General features: G+C 40.4%; 3 protein-coding genes across 3 annotated transcripts in view; 2 read left to right on the plus strand and 1 right to left on the minus strand.

Moving 5' to 3' along the window:
• Nucleotides 1–10,555: 10,555 nt before the first annotated feature.
• LOC130384161 (chemerin-like receptor 1) lies at nt 10,556–13,694 on the plus strand. Its single transcript, XM_056592243.1, has 2 exons — nt 10,556–10,649; nt 11,073–13,694. Exon 2 carries the CDS (start codon nt 11,108–11,110, stop codon nt 12,149–12,151), a length of 1,044 nt encoding a protein of 347 aa, XP_056448218.1. The 5' UTR covers nt 10,556–10,649; nt 11,073–11,107; the 3' UTR covers nt 12,152–13,694.
• A 1,770-nt stretch (nt 13,695–15,464) lies between these two features.
• LOC130384338 (chemerin-like receptor 1) lies at nt 15,465–17,485 on the plus strand. The gene is made up of 2 exons (XM_056592461.1): nt 15,465–15,507; nt 15,965–17,485. Exon 2 carries the CDS (start codon nt 16,000–16,002, stop codon nt 17,044–17,046), a length of 1,047 nt encoding a protein of 348 aa, XP_056448436.1. The 5' UTR covers nt 15,465–15,507; nt 15,965–15,999; the 3' UTR covers nt 17,047–17,485.
• Nucleotides 17,486–17,628: 143 nt separating this feature from the next.
• wscd2 (WSC domain containing 2) overlaps nt 17,629–22,979 on the minus strand; it is a 36,231-nt gene continuing 30,880 nt past the window's right edge. Inside the window, 1 exon segment of the mRNA XM_056592427.1 lies at nt 17,629–19,696. Coding sequence (XP_056448402.1) covers nt 19,344–19,696 — 353 coding nt within the window. The 3' untranslated portion in view covers nt 17,629–19,343.

Consider the following 22,979-nt stretch of genomic DNA (forward strand, 5'->3'; position numbering starts at 1 on the left):
TCGTTGCCTTAATCGGTATTGTAGGCCTATTGTATTTTGAATAAATTACGAGGCATCGCGAAATATAACCCATAAATGCCTCTGTTTTAGCATTTATGAAAGTCATTTATGAATCCAGGAAAGTAAGCAGCTTTATCCCTACTTCACATGTAGGCTACTCATGACTGAGATTGAGTTCGGCTGAGTCCTATTAAGTTGTGGGCCTATTTATTTATTTATTGTTGCATTCCAAGCCTTGCACCCAGGGCGTATTTAATAACTGTCCCCTAGCATAAGTTAATTGTATCCCGTTACCCCGTTAGTTCGGTATTCTGGTGAGTGGTTGAACTGTGAAGATAATCAAAACATGTTTACGCGACTAATTCATGCGAACGCTCTTATAAACAAGAGCTATGAGGGAAAAGCATGGGCGTTTTAATAACTCTCTCTCTCTCGCTCGCTCTCTCTCTCTCTCTCTCTCTCTCTCTCTCTCTCTCTCTCTCTCTCTCTCTCTCTCTCTCTCAGTCTGTGTGCGTCTCTCTAGCTATCTCTCTCTCCCTCTTTCTGCATGTGTCCTCTGTGGTTCCAAGAAGAGTTTGATTTATGATATGGGAGAGGGGAGAGTTGTGGGGTGGATGGAGTTATACAAGTCAGACTGTGTGCTGGAGAAGGGCGTCTAAATAGAAAAGCTCAAGACATAAAGATCCCCACCCCCCCAGAGAAAAATTTAACAAAGTGTTTCTATTGATTAACACAATGTGTATGTGTGTGTGTGTGTGTGTGTGTGTGTGTGTGTGTGTGTGTGTGTGTGTGTGTGTGTGTGTGTGTGTGTGTGTGTGTGTGTGTGTGTGTGTGTGTGTGTGTGTGTTCGTGTGCGTGTGCGTTTGCGTGCGTGTGCCTGTGTGCGTGTGTGTGTGTGTGTGTGTGTGTAGATTCAGAACACAGTTTATCGTGATTTTCATTTGTGGGTCAGTTGCTCCTCAGCAGTGCTGTGCGTGTCTTTAATGCGCATCACCAGAACTCCTCTCTGATTGGTGGGGAAGGAGGCTGCGCTCCATAATGCATAGGAGAAGATCTGCTGCTGACCGATGGGGAGATGAGAGGAGCCGTTTCAATATGCCAGTTCAAAGCTTCTCCTTCCATTCATCTTCTGAGGGGCTGTTCCCTGAACTCTTCATCTTGGGGCTTACAGTTCGTTGGGTGTGGCATAGCTCAGCGCCCAGCCTTAATCTGCATGCGTAATGTGGGCAGTTTGTGAGGTATGGATGAGACTCTACTTGCTTTGAAGGTTTTCTTGACCATCGTACAAGGTCTGTCTCCTGGTTCCCGCAACCATCCTACCAGGAATGCTCTCAGTCACTAGTCCCTTTATTGAACATTATACATTGCAGTCATTAGGGAACAGGTGGAGGAATTGAGAAACTAGTAATGCCCCCGGATTTATCAGCTTGACCTGGGTTTCTGATTCTGTTGTTCTTGACCATCGTACCAGAACTGTTTCTGTTGTTCTTGATCATCGTACTGTAACTGTTTATGTTGTTCTTGACCATCGTACAAGGAATGTTTCTGTTGTTCTTGACCATCGTAGCAGGACTGTTCCTGATCTTCTTGATCATCGTACCAGGAGTGTTTCTGTTGTTCTTGACCATCGAACCAGGACTGTTTCTGTTGTTCTTGACCATTGCACCAGGACTGTTCCTTGTTTCCGGGGTTCATAAAGGGGGTTGAGACAGTGGATCCTGATGTTTTCCAATTGGGGGGAATCACGAGTGTGTTTCGACATTCTTCATGGGGTTTTTACTTCTTCTCACTCACCCTGCCTCGTTCACACACAAGAGCATGCACACAGGCACAAAGGCACACCACCGGCTCGCCAGCCGCTCCCTACAGTGCTGCCTCAAGAATAAAATCCATAGGCCACCTGGAGAGAAAATTGACCCGTCAGGTTAGCAAAGATATCCCTCTGGCATCACTCCTTCTCTCCCTCTCCCACTCCTTCTCTCGTCCTCTTTTATTGTCTTTTGTCTAACCGAATGCATTTTCTCTCCCTTTCACACGCTCTCTCTGTGTCTTTGGTGCTCTGGGTCTTTCTCCCTCACTGTCTCAGCATGCACTCTGTCCCTCTCCTTCTGTGTCTCTTTCTCAGTGGAACATCTTGGGAGCAGCCATTGTAGGCCTGCCTGCCAGTCTGTCTGAGTACAGGCTTTGTACTGGGTGACAGAGCTGGGAAAGAGAGATACAGGGATCTTGTTAGGAAGTCTGAGCGTGGAGGGATTGGTTACTCTCTCTCTCTCTCTCTCTCTCTCTCCCTCTCTCTCTCTCTCTCTCTCTCTCTCTCTCTCCCTCTCTCTCTCTCTCTCTCTCTCTCTCTCTCTCTCTCTCACTCTCACCATCTGTATCTTACTACTTTCGTTATTTCTCTCTTTATTTTACTCCTTTCTCTCTCTCTCTCTCTCTCTCTCTCTCTCTCTCTCTCTCTCTCTCTCTCTCTCTCTCTCTCTCTCTCTCTCTCTCTCTCTCTCTCTCTCTCTCTCTCTCTCTCTCTCTCTCTCTCTCTCTTTTCTCTTGTCCAGTTGTTTGGGTTGTTACCTTTGTGAATAGAGTGAATGAATGAAAAGCTAAAGTGGAAAGCTGACAGCTGGTAGAGACCCTTAGTTGATGCGGATACTTCTCCCTATTGGTTTCCTTTAATCATATCATCTTCATCATCATCGTCCTTAATGTTTTCATAATCTTCTTCATCTTCACCATGCAAGCTGCATCACATGGGAATCCTCTGGCGCGGTTATGTAGTGTATAAAACACTGTCGAGGATCACTTTAGATGGAGGTCATGTTGTTCATAAAACATGAGGGGTACAGGGAGTGAGTTGAAGATTGATGGAACGCAAGATAATTAGTTGAGTGTGTGTGTGTGTGTGTGTGTGTGTGTGTGTGTGTGTGTGTGTGTGTGTGTGTGTGTGTGTGTGTGTGTGTGTGTGTGTGTGTGTGTGTGTGTGTGTGTGTGTGTGTGTGTGTGTGTGTGTGGCATATTTTCCAGATGACTTGGTTTCTATGGTCGGAACTGTCTGGACCTTATTAATTCAATTGGTGCCCACTATCTGGCCTTTCCCCCTCAGGGTAGACTCTGAACATGCTCACAAAACCTTTATGAATGACATGAACAAAGACCATTTTCTATGTGTGTGTGTGTGTGTGTGTGTGTGTGTGTGTGTGTGTGTGTGTGTGTGTGTGTGTGTGTGTGTGTGTGTGTGTGTGTGTGTGTGTGTGTGTGTGTGTGTGTGTGTGTGTGTGTGTGTGTGTGTGTGTGACTAGCCATTATAAACCATTTAAACATAGTGACATTGACAGATGTAAATGTCACCCGGCTGTATGATGGATGGATCTGCTTCCCATTTTTTTGTGTAGATCACTAGGTATAGGCTAGTAGGTGGATCTACATATGATGGCTGCTAATGATGATCTACCTCTGCAGTTTGTCATTGTGAACCAACATCCAGCCTGGTGATACAATAGGGGCCCTGTAATAGATGTATTCAAGAATGCATTTGAAGATGAATGAAGACAATAAGGCATTATTTATAATCCATCGCAGACAAGGCCCTGCTTTTGCCTCTCCCATTCCCAGAACCTTACTTTATCGTGCAACATGAACTTTTATCCTCTGTATCTGAAATGATGAAGTCCCAAAAAGGAAGAGACAACGGATAAACTTGTTCAAATTTAAATTAATTTAAAATAATCTTTGTTATCAGTCGTCAGAGTTCTAGGAAATCCAGATCTTATTTGATATAACAGTTGCTCAACTACCACAATGATCAAATTGTGGCCTCCACTGCAGGCCCACTTAACATACGTTCTCTTGATGATTCATATGATCTGTGTTGGTTGAATGGCAGGTGGTAGCTGTGGGCCACATCCTAAAGCGTCTGCCACTGAGGTTGGATGAGTCATGGCAACGAGGCCCATATGGCGCTAATACATAAGGCATCCATGCGGAAATCCCTCCCCTCGTGTTTGTGGCAGTGTGTGATGTCAAACAAAGTAAATAGCCAGGGGCATCTCCCGTCCGCCTCTCCCCTGGCTTCACGTCTGGAATAGGCCGCATGCTAAATTAAGCTGCATCTAGGGGCCCCAAATCACCGTCGTTGTCCCCTGTGGGCTTGGGTTGAAGCTTAGGGAAGAGGCCTCCAGCCAGCTGTTTCCCAGGTCGTCTCTTCTCCTCTATAGCACTGCTTCACGTCGGTTTGGTTTGGATTAATCTTTTTCATTTACTTTGAACAATGTCACACATCGGTTATTCGGCTGAGAACAATTAAATCGTGTCAATGCCAATATATACACAAAAAGTGCTTCATGACCGAAACAAAGTTTCTAATGAACCACTGGACAGCGCAGAGACAGAGCAATCAGAAAATGAGGGTTATTGTTTTTAATTAGGGGTCGTACATAATAGTGGATTATTCTATATTCAACGCAAGAAATGGTCAGAGGGTTAGAGAGACGGGAAGAGAGCGAAATTGTGTTTTGTTTGTGTGTGTATGCATGCGTGAGTGATAAAGTGCAACAATGCAAATGTCATTATTTGCAATGTTGCATTCAACAGAAAGTGTGAAATTTTACAAATAATTTAGCAATCAGATATTCTTATAATCAATGCCTAAAGAGCTGAGTAACCGATTTCTCCTTGATTTTATCTTTTTTTGTCTTGTTATGCCTCATCTATTTAACTTAACTAAAAAAAGCCATGAGGAAACGAAAGCTACCTTTCAGCTTTAAAATCAGAAACAGAGTTGACAGCGTAGACCAGCTTGTGCCTGACTGACTGAAAGGATACTCTGCTTTTTAAGTTATCGCACTTCCCTAAAGCGATGTTTTCATTGAAGCAAGAATACTTTTTTTTGTGAATTATTTTAGTTATTTCGTTTTAGTTATTCAACACATTCACAACCCCCCCCCCCCAAAAAAAATTAATATATATATCTTGATCAAGATATATACATATGAAGGTGAAGGGGAAGGTGATGGACTGTAAAATGTGTATTACTGTAAAACAATCAAATTAAGACAATGTCAAGGAACATCTGGAGCTCAATATCAACCAAGATGGGGGGGTTTATCCCTAGGACCTAATGACTCCAGATTTGATATACTGAACTCTCTCCATGAAAGGATGATGTCTGTTATGAATGAAGATTTAACACGAAGCCATGCCAGTCCATCTGTGCCTATGACTCACTTTAATCCCGCTACTGTGTATTGTGGCTGTGTGTGTGTGTGTGTGTGTGTGTGTGTGTGTGTGTGTGTGTGTGTGTGTGTGTGTGTGTGTGTGTGTGTGTGTGTGTGTGTGTGTGTGTGTGTGTGTGTGTGTGTGTGTGTGTGTGTGTGTGTGTGTGTGTGTTTGTGTATTTCTGAGTGTGAGAGAATGAGCAAGGAGGCAGTAGCATGACAATGGCCATACTACAGATTAATTAACATGTATTGGCATATATGCATTCTTTTGGATGCACTTTGATGATATTTGTGCATATTTAAACCTGAAAGTGTGAATATCCACCTAGTCCCCTGTTATTCATTTCAGCACTCGATATCAGACTGGGTCAACACAGTCGTTAACTACTTCTAACAAAAGTCTGATCCAACTTTACATGCAGGCCAAACCTTTTTGCTACTTGGCCCTTGCCCTTCTGTTCCCCATGTCAACCTCAAGCTTACAATGGTAGCTAACCCAAACACTTGCTGCACAAATCACTGTATTAAGGGGCGGCAGTAGTGGCAGTAGCTCAGGCGTTAAAATGGGTTGGCTGGTAACCCCAAGGTTGCTAGTTCGATCCCCAGCTCATCCTAGCTGACTGTTGTGGTATCCCTGAGCAAGGCACCTAACGCTCAACTGCTCACGACGAGGTGGCTGTCGTCTTCATTGTTGACTCTGCTGTCGTGTATTAATGTGTTCAGGAATGTGTGTATCTCAGGCAATGTTTTAAAGTGCTTTTGTCCAAAGCGCTATATAAATGCAGTGCATTTCCAAATGCAGTCCATTATTTAACAAGCTGCACTTCAAGTGCACTGTGTGAGTGGCGTAGTGTTTTAGAAACAGTGAATCTCAAGCACTGTAGTCTATCGAACACACTGTGATCAACACAATGACGCATGTTGTGTTCTGCAAGCATGTGGCGGTCTCATAGAAGAGGATGTACACATTCAGGGGTAAATATCAATAGCATGGGAGGTCAATAAGGGAAGGCAAACAGATTGATCCGACGATTGATCAGCCAAATAACCTGCGGCCATGTTGAGGTCGTCATTGGTCAATGGGCCACTCGATCAAGCACTGCTGGCTTCGAGTTGTTGAAATAATTGTGGACAGATTGACCATGGGACCTGATACTGAGTGGGATCTCAGGCAGCCATCATAAATATATTTTTATTTTTATTTTATTTACAACTGTGTTGTGCTGTCTTGCTCCGGGTATGCTCATAACTCTGTAAAGCGACCTTGAGTTTGAGAAAGGCACTATATAAAATAAACATATTATTGTTATTATGTAGGCCTGCACAATTGACTTTCAACTATACCTGCGATTGTTGAAAGATTAAGCAAGCTTAAAGACAGAGGTTACGATGACACTGTCAGAGATTATTTTACCCATATGTGTTGTCAATAAGCCCTCCGTGGGAGACTAATACCCTTGTGTACGGCAGACCATCCATTCTGCTAACAGGAACTATTTGCATGAGTAGACACGTCAAACATACCCTATTTGGTTTTATGGCAGATATCTATATTGTTCCACTTCCCTCCCTCTGACAGTTATTTTGTTTCTCGTTTTGAGATGAATTATGGTGCAGTGCAGGACAGTCTAATTGGTCTCCGAGGCATAGGCCTATTTTAATACATTCAATGGGCTTGTAGCAGAAAACCTTATGAAGCTCTTATGTGATAATATCACTCGGATTCCACTACAATACAGTTTAAATATTACTCGTATTCAGTGTTGGGGAGTAACGGAATACATGTACCGGCGTTACGTATTCAGAATACAAATTATAACTGTATTCCGTTACAGTTACAATTTAAACAGTTGGTATTTGGAATACAGTTACATTGTTGAAATCAATGGATTACATGACGATACTTCTGTTTCAGCAGTTTATTCGTGCTTTCACACCAACGACATTTAGTGCGCACTTAACGAGTTTGGTCCCCTTGGTTCGGTACGTTTGCGTTGGTGTGAATGCAACCACCTCACCGAGTACTCCCTGCTGGTCTCGGTTCCTTCCAAACGAACCCTGGTAGGCTACGGTTCGCTTGAGATGTGAAAGCGAACGCACCACAAAGCATATGCCTATTTCGACGTAACAGGCACCCGCTCAGCCGCGCGCATTATAGGAATTATTGTTTGATTAGCGGTAACTCCAAGACTAGCAGCAAATTGTCGGACCGTCTGGGAATTTGGACAGACACCCACATAAAACGTATGCTGGAAAACACACATAAAAATGCAGATGATTGAACGATATTCTCTCTCTCTCTCTCTCTCTCTCTCTCTCTCTCTCTCTCTCTCTCTCTCTCTCTCTCTCTCTCTCTCTCTCTCTCTCTCTCTCTCTCTCCTCTGGAATAGCAAATATCTTTCGCATGAACATACCCTTGTTCCACTACAGCAAATTATATAAAATAGTTTAATTTCAGGGAGACTTGGGCCTAACACAGAAGAAGAACACACCACAATAGGCCTGTTTATTAAGCAGGATTTGATGCTGCATTCCTAGACTTATAAAATGCAATTCAATGTTGAAGTAATCCAAGTATTCAGAATACAATACTCAGATTGAGTGATGAAACGGAATACGTTACATATGACATTTTCGGGCATACATTTTAACAGTAACCTTCCCAACACTGTTTTTTGTAATGTCTTCAATGAATGCAATGCAAGAGTGCCATGTATTTTTCCTCACAGGGGCCAGCTCTGCACTAAAAGAGACAAGAGCTGAACCTAAACTACAAACTCCTTCCTCCGAACCCCAGTGTCCCAGAATCAATAGTTACCTGAACGAGCTGCAATCATTTGGTGGAGATGGAGTCCTTGGGCTCACACACACACACACACACACACACACACACACACACACACACACACACACACACACACACACACACACACACACACACACACACACACACACACACACACGAAGACACATAACACACACACACGAAGACACATAACACACACACCCCCTGGCCCTGGACTCAACGTCTTCTGGTCTCCCTCCTCCTCTCTGTCCCTCATTACAGTACAGTATGCCGCGAGTGATGCGACGCGCCCGCTGGCTGGGTCCTCCCCCCGGTGTCTGAGCTGTGACACCTCCCCTCCCCGAAACCCTTCCCCACTCCCACGTGTGTTTGTGATGTTTTTAACATGTTGCTTATGTGCCGAGGTGTTTTTTTCCTAATCCCTACACTGTGCCCCCCTTTGAGGAGCCTACACTGGAAAAAGCCTTCTGTTGAACCAATTAAAAAAAACAAGGGTAATGGTTCACATCTATATTACATAACTTGAGCCAATGACAAATATATAGCTTGCCTCAAACAATATTTCCTATGTTCATAAAAACAAAATAATACAACTTGGCACCAAGTATAATTCTATTCTTTGAATGAAGTTAATACATTTAAATCGTATGTTAAATCCTAGACAAAAAAATATTGACTCACTCCAACAATTGTTTCTCATTTAAGAAATATCTATCAGAAATAATTTGTTTTATCCAATCAAAAAGATTACAATTTAATCAAAAAATTGTTTCTCATTTAAACATGAACATTTTTAAACATCGCCGCTTCATGGCCTTGGGGCGCTTCTGTCTGGATTCGACATCACATCACGACATCAGTCAGGGTTAGGTGCTTTGTCAAAGACACCTCGATACTCTGCTTGGTGGAGCCGGGGATCGAACCAACAACCTTCAGGTTACCAGCCCGCTCTACCACCTGAGCTACTGCCGCTACACAATATACAATATATATTAACAATATAAATAGCAGAGTTAGACCTACTCCAGACCTCCCTCCAGACACAGACAGACTGTCCTAGCTCACAGAACCAGTGAGTCATCGTCACTCTGGTCAAGGCTAGTGCTTTCACCTCAAAAAGTCGCCAAAAGTCACCAATAGCAGCTGAAAAAGAAGCTAGATTTGTCGCTTGTCGCTGTTTTGAAAAAAAGTCGCCAAAGGGGTCTGAAAAGTAGCTAAATATAGCGACAAAATCGCTAAGTTGGCAACACTGCGGTTTGGTCCAGTAGTCGTAAGCGTCTTTGTATTTAATGCGCATGCGCAGGCTTGTACGTAACCTTGAAATTGTACATTTGTCTGAACAAATATTTCTAAATTGAGCTCCTAATCAAATATAACAGTGTTTTAGGAAGAAAACAAAAAAATAATATTTGGATTTAATGACAAAATTATTAATCAGTTGAATACACAACCTTAAAATTTTACATTTGTCAAAATGGATATTTCTTAATTGAGCTCCTAATTAAAAATATCTATATTTCACAGTATTTTGAAATAAAAAAAAGTTATTTTAAAAATAAAACAAAAAATGTTTATTTGAATTGAATTACAAAATAATAATCAGATGAAGTACGGCTTAAAAACCTTTTTCCAGTGTAGTTTGGGAAAGCCTAGTTTGGGAATTACCTTTTTTTCCCCCCTCGTTTTCCCTCTTGTTTTCTTTTTCTTATCTAATAATGAGGGAGCGCATGTGCCCCGATAGTCTCCTCATACTGTCACCCCACACTGTTTTTTCGACGGGATGTAACGGATGTAACTGGCAATTTCGTTGCTCTGTACTTGTGACATGTGCAATGACAATATAGTCTACTATTACTCATTTAATCTAAATACATTCATCGCAAAGCAAATTTTTTATTTGAAACCAATAATTTTTTCAGGATTAAAAATACTGGGGAAAAAATGTTTTTATATTACCGTAGTCTGGCTGAGCGGAAATGGATCATTTTTAACCGGAAACGACGCTATCGAACAAGTACTTTTTTATTGTTTTGAATGATACACCCTTCCCCCTAACATGTAAATCTTAAAATACTGTATAATTAAAGCTGTTGTAGGCCTATTATATGCTCATCAAAGGGTTCATTCATTCTGTGTTTGGTTGTTCATCCAGGATGTGGCAAACATCCTTTATGTTGGTTCTGAAGAGACATTCAAGGTCATTTCTTAGTTGTTACTACAACTAAGCATACATGAGGAGCTGGAAAATATATAAAGGAGACTTTGACATGTGTGTATAAAAAAGGGGAATGCCCAATTGTAATAAACTAGATCTTGAGAAAGTCAAAAGGTAATACTTTGTTTAAAATAGTAGGCCTACATGTTGAAATTCTTTCCATACACGTTTTTTTATATACATATTTTTGAAACTATTAGGGGAACTAAGTCAATCATACAATGACAACTGATGGAAAAGGGCGATGTTTAAAATGCAGTAGTGAAAGCAAGTGGGGGTGGGAAATGTTGGGCAAGGGCTAAATCGACTGGTTACAAAACAATAAAAGGCTGTCAGAAAAGGTTTTAAAAGAAGAAGTCAAGGCAGAAAGCAGTCAAAGGCACGGAGGCATTTAAGTCACTGGCACATTGTGGAAACGGTAGGCTCTCTTTTATTCACATTTACAATCTTTTCAACCGACAAAAAATAACAAACCCAGAACAATAAGGTTACATTTGTAAACATAAGTAAAATAACCTTTGAGGTGTGTAATTACAAATTGTCCTTTTAAAAAGAGTTTTAACCATTCATGACTACATCTCTGAACAAAGCTCAGCCATTTTCTTGTTTTATTTCAAATTTATACAGATGATTCTATTCTTTTTAAGTGGATTCTTAAATCAGTTCAGCTCTCTTGAATTACTACAATACAGTACCAAATGTGCAATTGTGTCAGTTAATCGACAGAATAAAAACCAATGACAAAAGTTAGTTGCTGTAATATGTAACCATATGTTGGCCATGAAAAATAAAGGGATATCTTAACTAAAACACTGTGTTGTGTTTATGTTTCTTTCCTCAGGACTTTGTGCTGACCTTTATTCAACCATTGCCATAATGGATTTAGGGGATTATGATCCCGGCCAGTATGACAACTACACTTACAATGACGATAACGAGACCACAATACAGGAGTCCTCTTCCCTACCCATCACAGGGTGTTTTGATTCGATTATCTGCATTGCACTCATTATCATCAACGTCGTCATCTTCATACTGGGCTTCTGCGGCAATGCTGTCGTGATTTGGATCGCCGGCTTCAAGATGAACAAGTCGGTTAACACCACCTGGTACCTGAGCCTGGCCATCTCTGACTTCATCTTCTGTGCCTGCTTGCCCTTTGGTATCGCGAACTTGGCGATGGGAGAGTGGATATTCGGCCTGGTCATGTGTAAGCTCACCTCCTTCGTCATGTTCCTCAACATGTTCAGCAGCATCTTCCTGCTGGTGGTCATCAGCGTAGACCGCTGCGTGTCTGTGGCTTTTCCCGTGTGGGCGCAGAACCAACGCACCGTCAGGAAGGCCTCAGCCGTGGTAGTCCTGGCCTGGTTGATGTCCATCACGCTCAGCATGCCCAGTATGGTGTTCCGTGACGTGTCCGACCACCGAGGGAAGGTAACATGCGCCAACAATTACACCACATATAGACACAGCCATAAGTACGTGGCGTGGAGCCGCTTCCTTGGAGGGTTCGTGGTGCCCTTCTTGATCATCATCTTCTGCTACTCTGTCATCATCCTCAAACTCACAAAGAATAAGATGACCAAATCGACCAAACCCTTCAAGGTCATGTCGGCCCTCATCGCCACATTCTTCATCTGCTGGCTTCCATACCACTTCTTCATTCTGCTGGAGCTGAACCCCCACCAGTTCGATGTGGAGAACCTCACCATTGGACTACAGGTGGGCACGACTATTGCGACGGCCAACAGCTTCCTGAACCCGTTCCTCTATGTGTTCATGGGCAACGACTTCAAGCAGAAGTTCAAGAGTTCCCTGCTCAACAAAATGGAGAATGCTATGGGCGAAGACGGCCGCACTCTCAGCCGGTACCTGTCCAGGTCCAGCTCTTATGACGCCAGGGCCTCTACACACATCTAGAATGCTCCAGCTTATGAACATTACAAACATAACATCTGCTGTCTGTGTCCAGATGGCAATGTTTTCCCACCTATAGCTCCTATACGTCAAATACAATCATTGATTTGTCATACAAAGAATGTAGATGGGGACGGATATAGCGCAGTGGCTTACGTGTTTGACTTCAGCCTTAAGGGTCTGGGTTCGATCCCTCATGTACACAGCCTACCTGTAAGCATCTTTGACCAAGATGCCCAACCCCTTTCTACTCCTTAATGACCTGAATCTGTATTCACTGTAAATCATGTTGGATTGAAGTGTGGTCAATTTAAAAATTGGATCTATAAATAATATATCATGTATTTCTCAGGTAACCTAAGCTTAGTCCTGGTCCTAGCGGTAAGAGTTGTATAGAGTTGTTTACTTAATATGATTGTTCACAGGGGTATGTGGAAATGTATACTTTTAATTTGAATGTCTTGTCGGTTAATAGCCATAATAACAGGAATGTGGATGTAGGAATTTTGTGAAATCATTATTGATATTTTAAGGAAGGAAAACCACTACAATTCTCTGCTGTTGTTTTTGCTGATAAAAAGATATTTGTCAAGGAACATTGCTAAGTTCTACATGAATATGAGAAGTATATAAATAGGTAAAGACAGTCATCGTCATAGCTGTTTAATTATCGTTTTTCACGAATACAATATAGCTAAATATATGACCAGCCAAACATCTAGGCATATTGTATAAGGTTCTTTCCTGTAATATGCGTTTCATAGAACTATTAGGTTAAAATAGGCATGCTTTATTACTTATTCCAATTATATTCAAATATTCCATAAAATGTTCTTTCAATCCTAGAATCAAAAGGTCATGAACTTATGATTTCATTATCAATAAAAAAAATGAACCAGAATCAAACTGAGCCAGAACTTGGCTGGTGTCTGCATTATTATGAGTAATAAGATAATGAGAATAGTATAGATCGTCTGTAGTAAGGAAAAGTTTTTAGGAAACATAGAGTTGGCTTTTTTTTGTCCTTCAAATAATTTCAGATACTTGAAGCTTAGCATGCTAGCCTGTGGCCCATAGCTATACTTTCTATGACACTTAGGGTAGAGCTAGATCCTTTTTTTGAGAAAGGAGAAACATCTAAGTGAGCAACAGGGGATATATGATGATGCTATTAACCGTGAAACTTTTCTTTCTGACCTTATAAGTAGGCTACATAAGGGTTTTCAGACGAGGTTGAGTTGATCAGAATAACCTACATAAATCAAGCAAGGAATTTCATTGTTGTTGGTGTTATATGCTGTGTGAATGCATGCTTGTGTGTCAAAAAATGGAAATGCAATTTGAAATCTTGACCCCAGGAAGAACAGCACTCGTCTGTGTACGAGGGATTGTTGATCAATAAACATTTCAATTTCAATTTCAATTTCAACCGTGAACCGTAAATATCACACGGAAAATGCTGGGACGCTTGAAACATAAACAAGCTAGCTGGCACAGAGGAGGGGAAACACGCTGACTCAATACACTGGTAGTTACGACACTGATTAGCGACACGCATGATGATATTTTTTTGGAATAAAGTTGAAATACCATGAAATATCATTTCGAGATTAATCTCGACATTTCGAGAATAAAGTCATCATGAGAATAGGAATCCTATTCTCCGGCAGGCCGAACCGGACCCCGACGTGAGGCGGATGGATCTTGCTTCGCCCTGAAGGGGCTTATTTTTTCGACAATGACCGGCGTTCTATACATTATCCTGCTTATTACAGGGCTATTTGACAATGAAAACAATACTTCACAAGGTGTGTATTTTTACAATTTATTTGTTACCATTCTTAGTGTTTATCAGTGCAGAGAAATTGTTCGCCAAAGATGTTGACGTCTTTTAGCAACCGAATATGCTGGGGTTGATAAGTAACCGAACTGCTTGCATAGCGGTACGAAAGATGTGAATCAGAGGCAAAGAATCCACTTTCCGTGACAGCGACCATTAAAAGTACAATTTCACCAGATCATCAACACAAGGCATTTTGATGAGACGTCACCCAAGTGAGACTGAATTAAGGTCTTGTTCTCTCCATATGATTTAATGGACATGTCGACATTAATCATAATAATAATTTCCAGAATAAGGTCGACATGATGTTTCAACTTTATTCCCGAAATGTCAAGATTAATGTCGACATTTCGCCATTAATCTCGTCATGGAAAGAAGAAGAATTAAATCATGTGTGTTCCTAATACGAGGACAGGGAATGAAATAATCGATGAAGGGGGCGAGATATGACATAAGACCTTAAAAACATTGAATTACTGTTGATATGTATTTGTATCACTTTATATATAGTTTTCTCCTTTGACAACAAACTAACAAACAATGTGATGTTCCTTCTTCTAATAAACGGTAGGCCTATTAATAAAATATATTAATTAATTAATTAATTAATTAATTAATTGTAGCTATTGATCGTCTTTCCAACACGTCATATGATTGAATCACCTCACATGACAAAACATTGATGAATTGACCTAATTAGAGTATGTATTGGCCCTTTAACAAATTGCTTTCATCCCATATAGAAAATTCTCATGTGACATCCTTATACAGGCTGCCAGTCCTTCCATGAAAGCAAGTTTGACCAAAGTTTAATGCAGTTGTAAAAATAGAAAATGGTATCTCGCCACACAAAGGTTCTGCTGTTATCTTTTTTTGAAAGGTCTAAAAATATATACCTGTATACAGTATATGGAAGTCCTTTAGAAGCTTGTGTTTTATTGGAGAATACCTAGTATCAGGTTACAGATTAATGCAATCTTGACTTCATCTTGAGAAAGTCCAAATGTAATACTCTGTTTAAAAAAATACATTCATGGAAATTCCTTGCTCCATTTTTTTTTTTTGCATATTCTGGATTTATTAGGCACTTATAGTTTCCAAAAAGAATCATCCAAGCGGAATTATCTTCTTCAATTATGAAAGAAGTTCTGACAGTGTGGAGTGTGAAGTATTGAGGAGGCAGACACACTTTTTTGAGTGTCTACGTTGTTAAGTTTAATAACAAGTCAAATGTTTTGAGGTACATTAAATAATAAGGCTGATAGGAACAGTAACATTTCATAAGGAACATATTGTGAAAAAGGCAAAGAATAACAATAGCACATGGAAAAGAGCAATGTTGAAAATGCAGTAGTGAAAGCAAGTGGGGGGCAAATGTTAGGCAAGGGCTTGATCAGCTGATTATTAGACAAAAAAAAAGGCTGTCCAAAAATGTTTTAAAAGAAGAATTAGAGGAAGAAAGCAGTAAAAGAAACAGAGGCATTCAAGTCATCATTCTGGCATCATCGTGGCAACGGTAGGCTCTCTTTTATTCACATTTAAAATAATTTTGAGCTTATATAAAATAACAAACTCGTAATAAGGTAACAATTGTAAACATTTGTCTTTTTAACCCTTAATGAAGGTGTGTAATTTGACAGATTGCCACTTTAAATAGTTTAATCCATTCATGAGTACATATTTGAACAGAGCATGCTCAGCTATTCACTTGTTTTAATCCAAATACATAGCATTTATATTGCATATTTTATTTCAGTTCAGCTCTCTTGAATTACTAGAATACAGTACAACATTGACAATTGTGTCAGTTGATTGTTTTTTCACAACAATAATAAGCCAATGACTTAATTTCATGTATGAGCCAATATATTCCCAAAAGTAATTTACTCTAAAATGTTACAATACGTTGACCATGAAATGTAAAGGGTGGTCTTGACCAAAATAGTTTGCTATGTTTATATTTTTCTCTTCAGGACTTTGTGCTGTCCTTTATTCCACCATTGCCATTATGGATTTAGGGGATTATGATTACGGCGAGTACGACAACTACACTTACAGTGAAAATGATAGCCTGACCATAATGCAGGATTCATTTTCCCTACCCGTCACAGGGTGTTTTGATTCGATTGCCTGCGTTGCACTCATCATCATCAACGTCGTCACCTTCATACTGGGCTTCTGCGGCAATGCTGTCGTGATTTGGATCGCCGGCTTCAAGATGAACAAATCGGTGAACACCACCTGGTACCTGAGCCTGGCCATCTCTGACTTCATCTTCTGTGCCTGCTTGCCCTTTGGTATCGCGTACTTGGCGATGGGAGAGTGGATATTCGGCCTGGTCATGTGCAAGCTCACCTCCTTCGTCATGTTCCTCAACATGTTCAGCAGCATCTTCCTGCTGGTGGTCATCAGCGCAGACCGCTGCGTGTCTGTGGCGTTTCCCGTGTGGGCGCAGAACCAACGCACCGTCAGGAAGGCCTCAGCCGTGGTAGTCCTGGCCTGGTTGATGTCCATCACGCTCAGCATGCCCAGTATGGTGTTCCGTGACGTGTCCGACCACCGAGGGAAGGTAACATGCGTCAACAATTACCACACGTATCGACACAGCCACAAGTACGTGGCGTGGAGCCGCTTCCTTGGAGGGTTCGTGGTGCCCTTCTTGATCATCATCTTCTGCTACTCTGTCATCATCCTCAAACTCACAAAGAATAAGATGACCAAATCGACCAAACCCTTCAAGGTCATGTCGGCCCTCATCGCCACTTTCTTCATCTGCTGGCTTCCATACCACATCTTCATTCTGCTGGAGCTGAACCCCCACCAGTTCGATGTGGAGATCCTCACCATTGGACTACAGTTGGGCACGACTATTGCGACGGCCAACAGCTTCCTGAACCCGTTCCTCTATGTGTTCATGGGCAACGACTTCAAGCAGAAGTTCAAGAGTTCCCTGCTCAACAAAATGGAGAATGCTATGGGCGAAGACGGCCGCACTCTCAGCCGGTACCTGTCCAGGTCCAGCTCTTATGACGCCAGGGCCTCTACACACATCTAGAATGCTTCAGCTTATGAACATTACAAACTGTTGTAATGTTACATTACTGTTGTCTGTGTCCAGAGGGCCATGTTTTCCCACCTAAAGCTCCTGTTTGTTGAATACAATTATTGATTTGTTATACAAAGAATGTAGATGGGGACGGATATATACCTGTTAGCATCTTTGACCAAGATGCCCAACCCCTTTCTACTCCTTAATGACCTGAATCTGTATTCACTGTAAATCATGTTGGATTGAAGTGTGGTAAATGTAAAATTGGACCTATAAATAATATATCAAATATTTTTCAGGTAACCTAAGCTTAGTCCTGGTCCTAGCGGTTAGAGTTGTATAGAGTTGTTTACTTAATATGATTGTTCACAGAGGCATATGGAAATGTATACTTTGAATTTGAATGTCTTGTCAGTTTATAACCATATTAAAAGGAATGTGTATGTACGAATTTTGTGAAATCATTATTTATATTTTAAGTAATATTTTCTAAGTAATAACTTTGTAATAAACTAATGTGATTAGATCATTTGTAGGATGGCAAAGTTTATAAAAAACATGTGGCACATTTACTATTCCATCAACGATTTGTAATGTCATCCTTGAATACACATTTTCTTTTTACATAGATGTGTTTAGATGCTAGAGTTCATAGCCCATAGCGTCACTTTTTATGACCCTTAGTGCAGAGCGAGATCCTTTTTTGGGAAGGCCTTAAGACATGAATTAATGTATTTGTATCACTTCATATACAGTCTTCTCCTATGACAACAAACAAACAAGGAAATGTTCCTCCTTATAGGCCTATTATTAACGACAGGTATGCCTATTATTAATACATATAATAATTGCTCAACAAAATGGAGCAATTATTGAATAATTGTAGTTATTGATCGTCTTTCCTACACGTAATGATTGAATGACCTCACATCACAGAACACTGATGAATTTACCTAATTAGAGTATTTATTGGGCCTTTAACACATTACATTCATCCCATATAGAAAATACATTCTCATGTGACATCCTTATACAGACTGCCAGTCCTTCCATGAAAGCAAGTTTGACTCAAGCTTAATGCAGGTGTAAAAATAGAAAACAATATCTCGCCTTACAAAGGTTCTGCTGTTATCCTTATTTTTTAAATGTTTAAAAATATATACATGTATAGTATACAGTATATGGAAGTTATTTAGAAGCTTGTGTTTTTATTGAAGCATACATAGTAGCAGGTTACAGGTTAGTGTTAAAAGTGCCATTTTAAAAACCCTTAACAGAATGCATTACGCTTTTGGAGTAGATTGGATTTGCTTAAGCTACATTAGCAGTCGAGAAGAAAAGTAACCATAGAATCCTTTAAAAAAATACTATTATTATTATTACTATCATCAAATTGGATGTTTTCATTTTTTTCATCTTCTTTTTTTTTAACCTTATGTGCTAAGATTAACATGGGGGTACTACCATAAGTTTTCTTGAGTCTAAAGGAGATCTGAGTTTTACATTAAATCATAATAATAATAATAACATATCGTAAAACATAATGCCAAATTCCTCAGTGGTTTCGGGGGACGTGGTCATGCACAGTTAATGCTATTTGGGATAGTCCAGTGTAGAAAACATAACTTAGCCAAGTCACATCTGCAAATCCGAAAACAAAATTGCCGTATTAACATCAGTTATTAAGTTCCGCTGATTTTACTGCTTCGAGTATCACTATCCTTGTGAATATAGAGTTATGGAGAGGCAGAAGTCTCGAAGAGAAGAGTACAAATACAACCATCATCACGGGTAAGATGCAAGTGTTTTTTTCAAACCAGCATTGGGCTTCCTTTAAATACAGGATCAATCTGCGGTGTATAAAATAGCATTATTCATAGCTGTGGTAGCAGCAGACATCTTTTCAATTCTATTTTTCACAAAAATAAAGTCCATATTATATTCCATACAGTGTTTCAACAAACCTTTGTATTGCATTTTTCCTTCCACTATGATTATGATTCTGTGGTAAAACAGCGATTTGCCTCCATACTATGAGAGCAAATCTACCTTCTTACTAAGGCATCGTTGCAACAAATACTCCTCTTTGACGGATCTCATTCAACAAGTACGCATTTCTAAAACCCAAATAATAAATAAACATTGAACCGCTGCTATATACTTCAACAGCCAACATCACAAAATAAAGTTTACGGGGAATTTCAGAACAGAAAAAATCATTTAAATTAAATGTTAAACAACAGAAGGGGAAAAACAAAATCACGTCCAACGACGACAGTGAAAAGGGGGAGCCATCTTGTGTATCATCTCGGCATGTACTCCATGGGCACGCCCGACATGTTCTTCGCCCTCAACGCGACGTCCACCGTTCGGATCAGTTTGTTGATGTCCGCGCACATCTCCGGCGTGTAGGGATCGTACTCGAGCTTGCGCAGGCCCGAGCGCTTGAAGTTCCCGTCCTTCTGACCCTCCACGCAGAGCAAGCGGTCCTCAGACACCACAGGACCCAGGAACAGCACCATGGCCTTGAGCTGGGAGAAGAGGTCCCGCTTCAGGTCCTCGAAGTGAACCACGTGGACGTGCCTCCCGTAGCGCAGCCAGTCCAGGGTGTGGGACGCCCACCATGGAGCGTAGTTCTTCACAAACTCGGGCCACTCTGGAGGATACCGAGAGAGACGAGGGAATCAGCAGTGAACGGTATTACAGGGAGAACACACGGTTGACTGAGGATCGTTCTGATGTTCTAATTCTGGTGCTTTGTTGTTTATTGTATGTTTTATTACTGATCTTATATGATGTAAGGTGACCTTGAGTGGCGTGAAAGATGCCCTAAAATACAATGTATCATTACAATTATTATTATTACTCATTAATTCCATTCGAAAGTAATAAGTTCAAAGTGTAATATGCAAAATACAGGGATAAAACAGGGTGGATGCAAACATCTCACATCTTTATACCACCAGAATGGTAAAATGTATACAATCACCAGAGAGACAGAATGACAAGAACTTAACAGATGGCGTGAGTGTGCAAACAAAGCCCCAAAGCTAAAATCGACACAATGCTAACATCTCCAGAAAGTTCAGTAACTTCGGCCTCCCCCTTTGCAGCCCGAGGGGGAAAACAACAAATGTGGAAGTGACGAATTGATAAACTAGAATTTCGTTCCATGTCATGAAGCACAATGGAGCAGTCTGACACCATTTAAAAGCCAGGCTTTACATGACTCATTTAATAATTGCTTCTAGAGTTATGCCAGCCTAGGCAGACATAACTCTAGTAGCAAGTGCATAAACTAATTAGGAGAGTGTGAAATGTATTAATTATTAATCAAAGGGGGGGGTCTGCTGAGCTGATGCAGCATTTCAGAAACTAGCAAGGGAAACCATTTGTGCCAAAGGGAGCAGAACCACCAGACCTGACTGGAAAAAGCTGTCCAGCCCGACCGATATATCGGCAGGCCGATATTAGGCATTTTTTAAACTATTCAGTATCGGCATTTATAATGGCCGATAAATGAATATAAAAAAATAAAAAATAAAAAGCTCTAACGCCCAAACCCGCTGATTCAGCCAGAGTTAGGCAGAGTGAATGACGGAGATCGACGGAGATCATCGGTGTTGTTCATGTGTGCAAGTGTGTTCATGGTAAGTTGGCAACTGTCACGAGACATACATTGCTTGAATAACAATTAAAAGAACATCCCCATCAATTCTCTAAAGTCAATAAGCATGACTTAATTCATGACTACCTTGTCCAGTTTTGCTGTTACGTGTTAGAGAGTGAAAAGGATTTAAAGGATAACTACAAATAACTAATGTTAGGGAAATGTGTTTGTTTTGTTGCGCGTTTCTGGATTATTTTTTAATATATATATATCGGCCGATATATCGGCATATCGTTTTTTTAAATCACAAAATATTCGTATCGGTATCGGCCTTAAAAATTCTATATCGGTCGGGCTCTTTAAAGTCAGTCTCGCCAAAGACATTTGCTTTGCTACTAATGCTGGTTTGACCAGACACGGCAGCTGAGATGTAGCTGGTGTCAAATGCATCTACTGCAGAAACACAATGATACTTCTTCCAAACACTCCTCTTCATTCTACCGAACACGGTATACAGCAAAAGAAGCACTAAACTGCATTTCCTCTGACTTGACTCCTTTGGCAAGCGTTAACAAGCCGCAATACTGGTGACGTAATCTGCTCTCAGGGATGTGGTGAGGGCATTAATTTTATTCTTCAGCAAAACCACATCTGACTCATCTGACTTCACTGAACAGTAAAGGGGAAGTTACTTTTAAAACGTAATATATGACTCTTGAGAGGGTAGTCGCATCTAGATGCATCTCCAGATCTACCCTGACAACAACAATCTCTTTCCCCTCAAACATCACACAGAAACAGCCCTGATCAAGATCATCAATGACCTCCTCCGTGCATCTGATTCCACTTTACTCCCTATCCACATCCTCCTGGACCTCACAGCAGCCTTTGACACTGTATCCCGTCAGCTCCTTATGATCGGATTGTCTGCCTAGCATTAGAGTTGTAGCAGTGTTTTGACTCCTACCTTGAAGACACGGCCAATTCAGAATTACCTGTCAAAAATATAAATTGTTCAGCAGAGTTGCACAGGGTTCAGTGTTGAGGCTACTGTTTATTATTTACCTTCTCTCATGGCAACATCCTTTGCCACTATGCTATTCAGTTCCATGGTTATGCTGATGACAACCAGCTTTATGTGTCCACTGAGCCCACTTCTTCTCTCCCTTCCAGTACCCTTACTGCCTGTCTCCATGATGTACAGCTGACCAACAACTGCCTAAAATTCAACAGTAGTAGAACTGAGCTACTCCTCACTGGCTATAAATCAACACGCTGAAAAATAAATAGTTGTTCCTCCACGTTGCAGAAGTTACCACACCTGGCTGTCTCCACAAAGGTTTTGATGTAAAGAGCATTGATGTAATCCTGGACAGCACATTTGCTTTCTCAAGCTATCTAAACAATGTCTCCCAGCTTTACTTTTTGAGAATTCTGTATTGCGATTTTTGTTTTTTGGATTCATTGTTACTCTTCAACAATCTTTTCTTATTTATTTACTTTGAATGTGTGCGAATGAAATAGTGCATACAATGAGATTTTAGTGAACCAATGTTATCCTGTTATTCAGCTATTCTATTATCGATTATTGACTTCCTCCTAAAATAAAAAGAGAAAGGTGCAATTAGAGAAATGGGGGGGTTTCTATTGAATAGCAACCATTGTTATGTAACAAAAAATGTGCTTCTGTTGACATCCAGGTTTCAGTTCTTGTTTTCGTTGTGACCCCAGGTTACTTGTTTACATTGTATATGTTGAGATGTAAATCAGCCAAATGGGCAATCAACAGTGTGGTTATATATTGTTTATTAGCAATGCTGTCTTATTTATGTCTCATTAAATCAGACGTACATACATAACTGTCCAATTTCTATCTGTGGATATGTTTCAGTGTTTGGATGCAAAAACATATTAGGATACGCATAATGCATTATCAACTGGCTTTTATTATTTTAATAATATTGATAATTCTGAATTCTGAATTCAAAGCAACATTTCAATAGGTCGTAATAAATAATAAAAAAATAAATAAATAAATAGTTGTTCCCTCCACATTGCAGAAGTCACCACACCTGGTTGTCTCCACAAAGGTTTTGATGTAAAGAGCATTGATGTAATCCTGGACAGCACATTTGCTTTCTCAAGCTATCGAAACAATGTCTCCCAGCTTTAATTATTGAGAATTCTGTATTGCGATTGTTGTTTTTTGGATTCATTGTTACTCTTCAACAATCTTTTCTTATTTATTTACTTTGAATGTGTGCGAATGAAATAGTGCATACAATGAGATTTTAGTGAACCAATGTTATCCTGTTATTCAGCTATTCTA

The sequence above is a fragment of the Gadus chalcogrammus genome, chromosome 6, assembly GCF_026213295.1.
Source record: "Gadus chalcogrammus isolate NIFS_2021 chromosome 6, NIFS_Gcha_1.0, whole genome shotgun sequence".
Classification (NCBI taxonomy): domain Eukaryota; kingdom Metazoa; phylum Chordata; class Actinopteri; order Gadiformes; family Gadidae; genus Gadus; species Gadus chalcogrammus.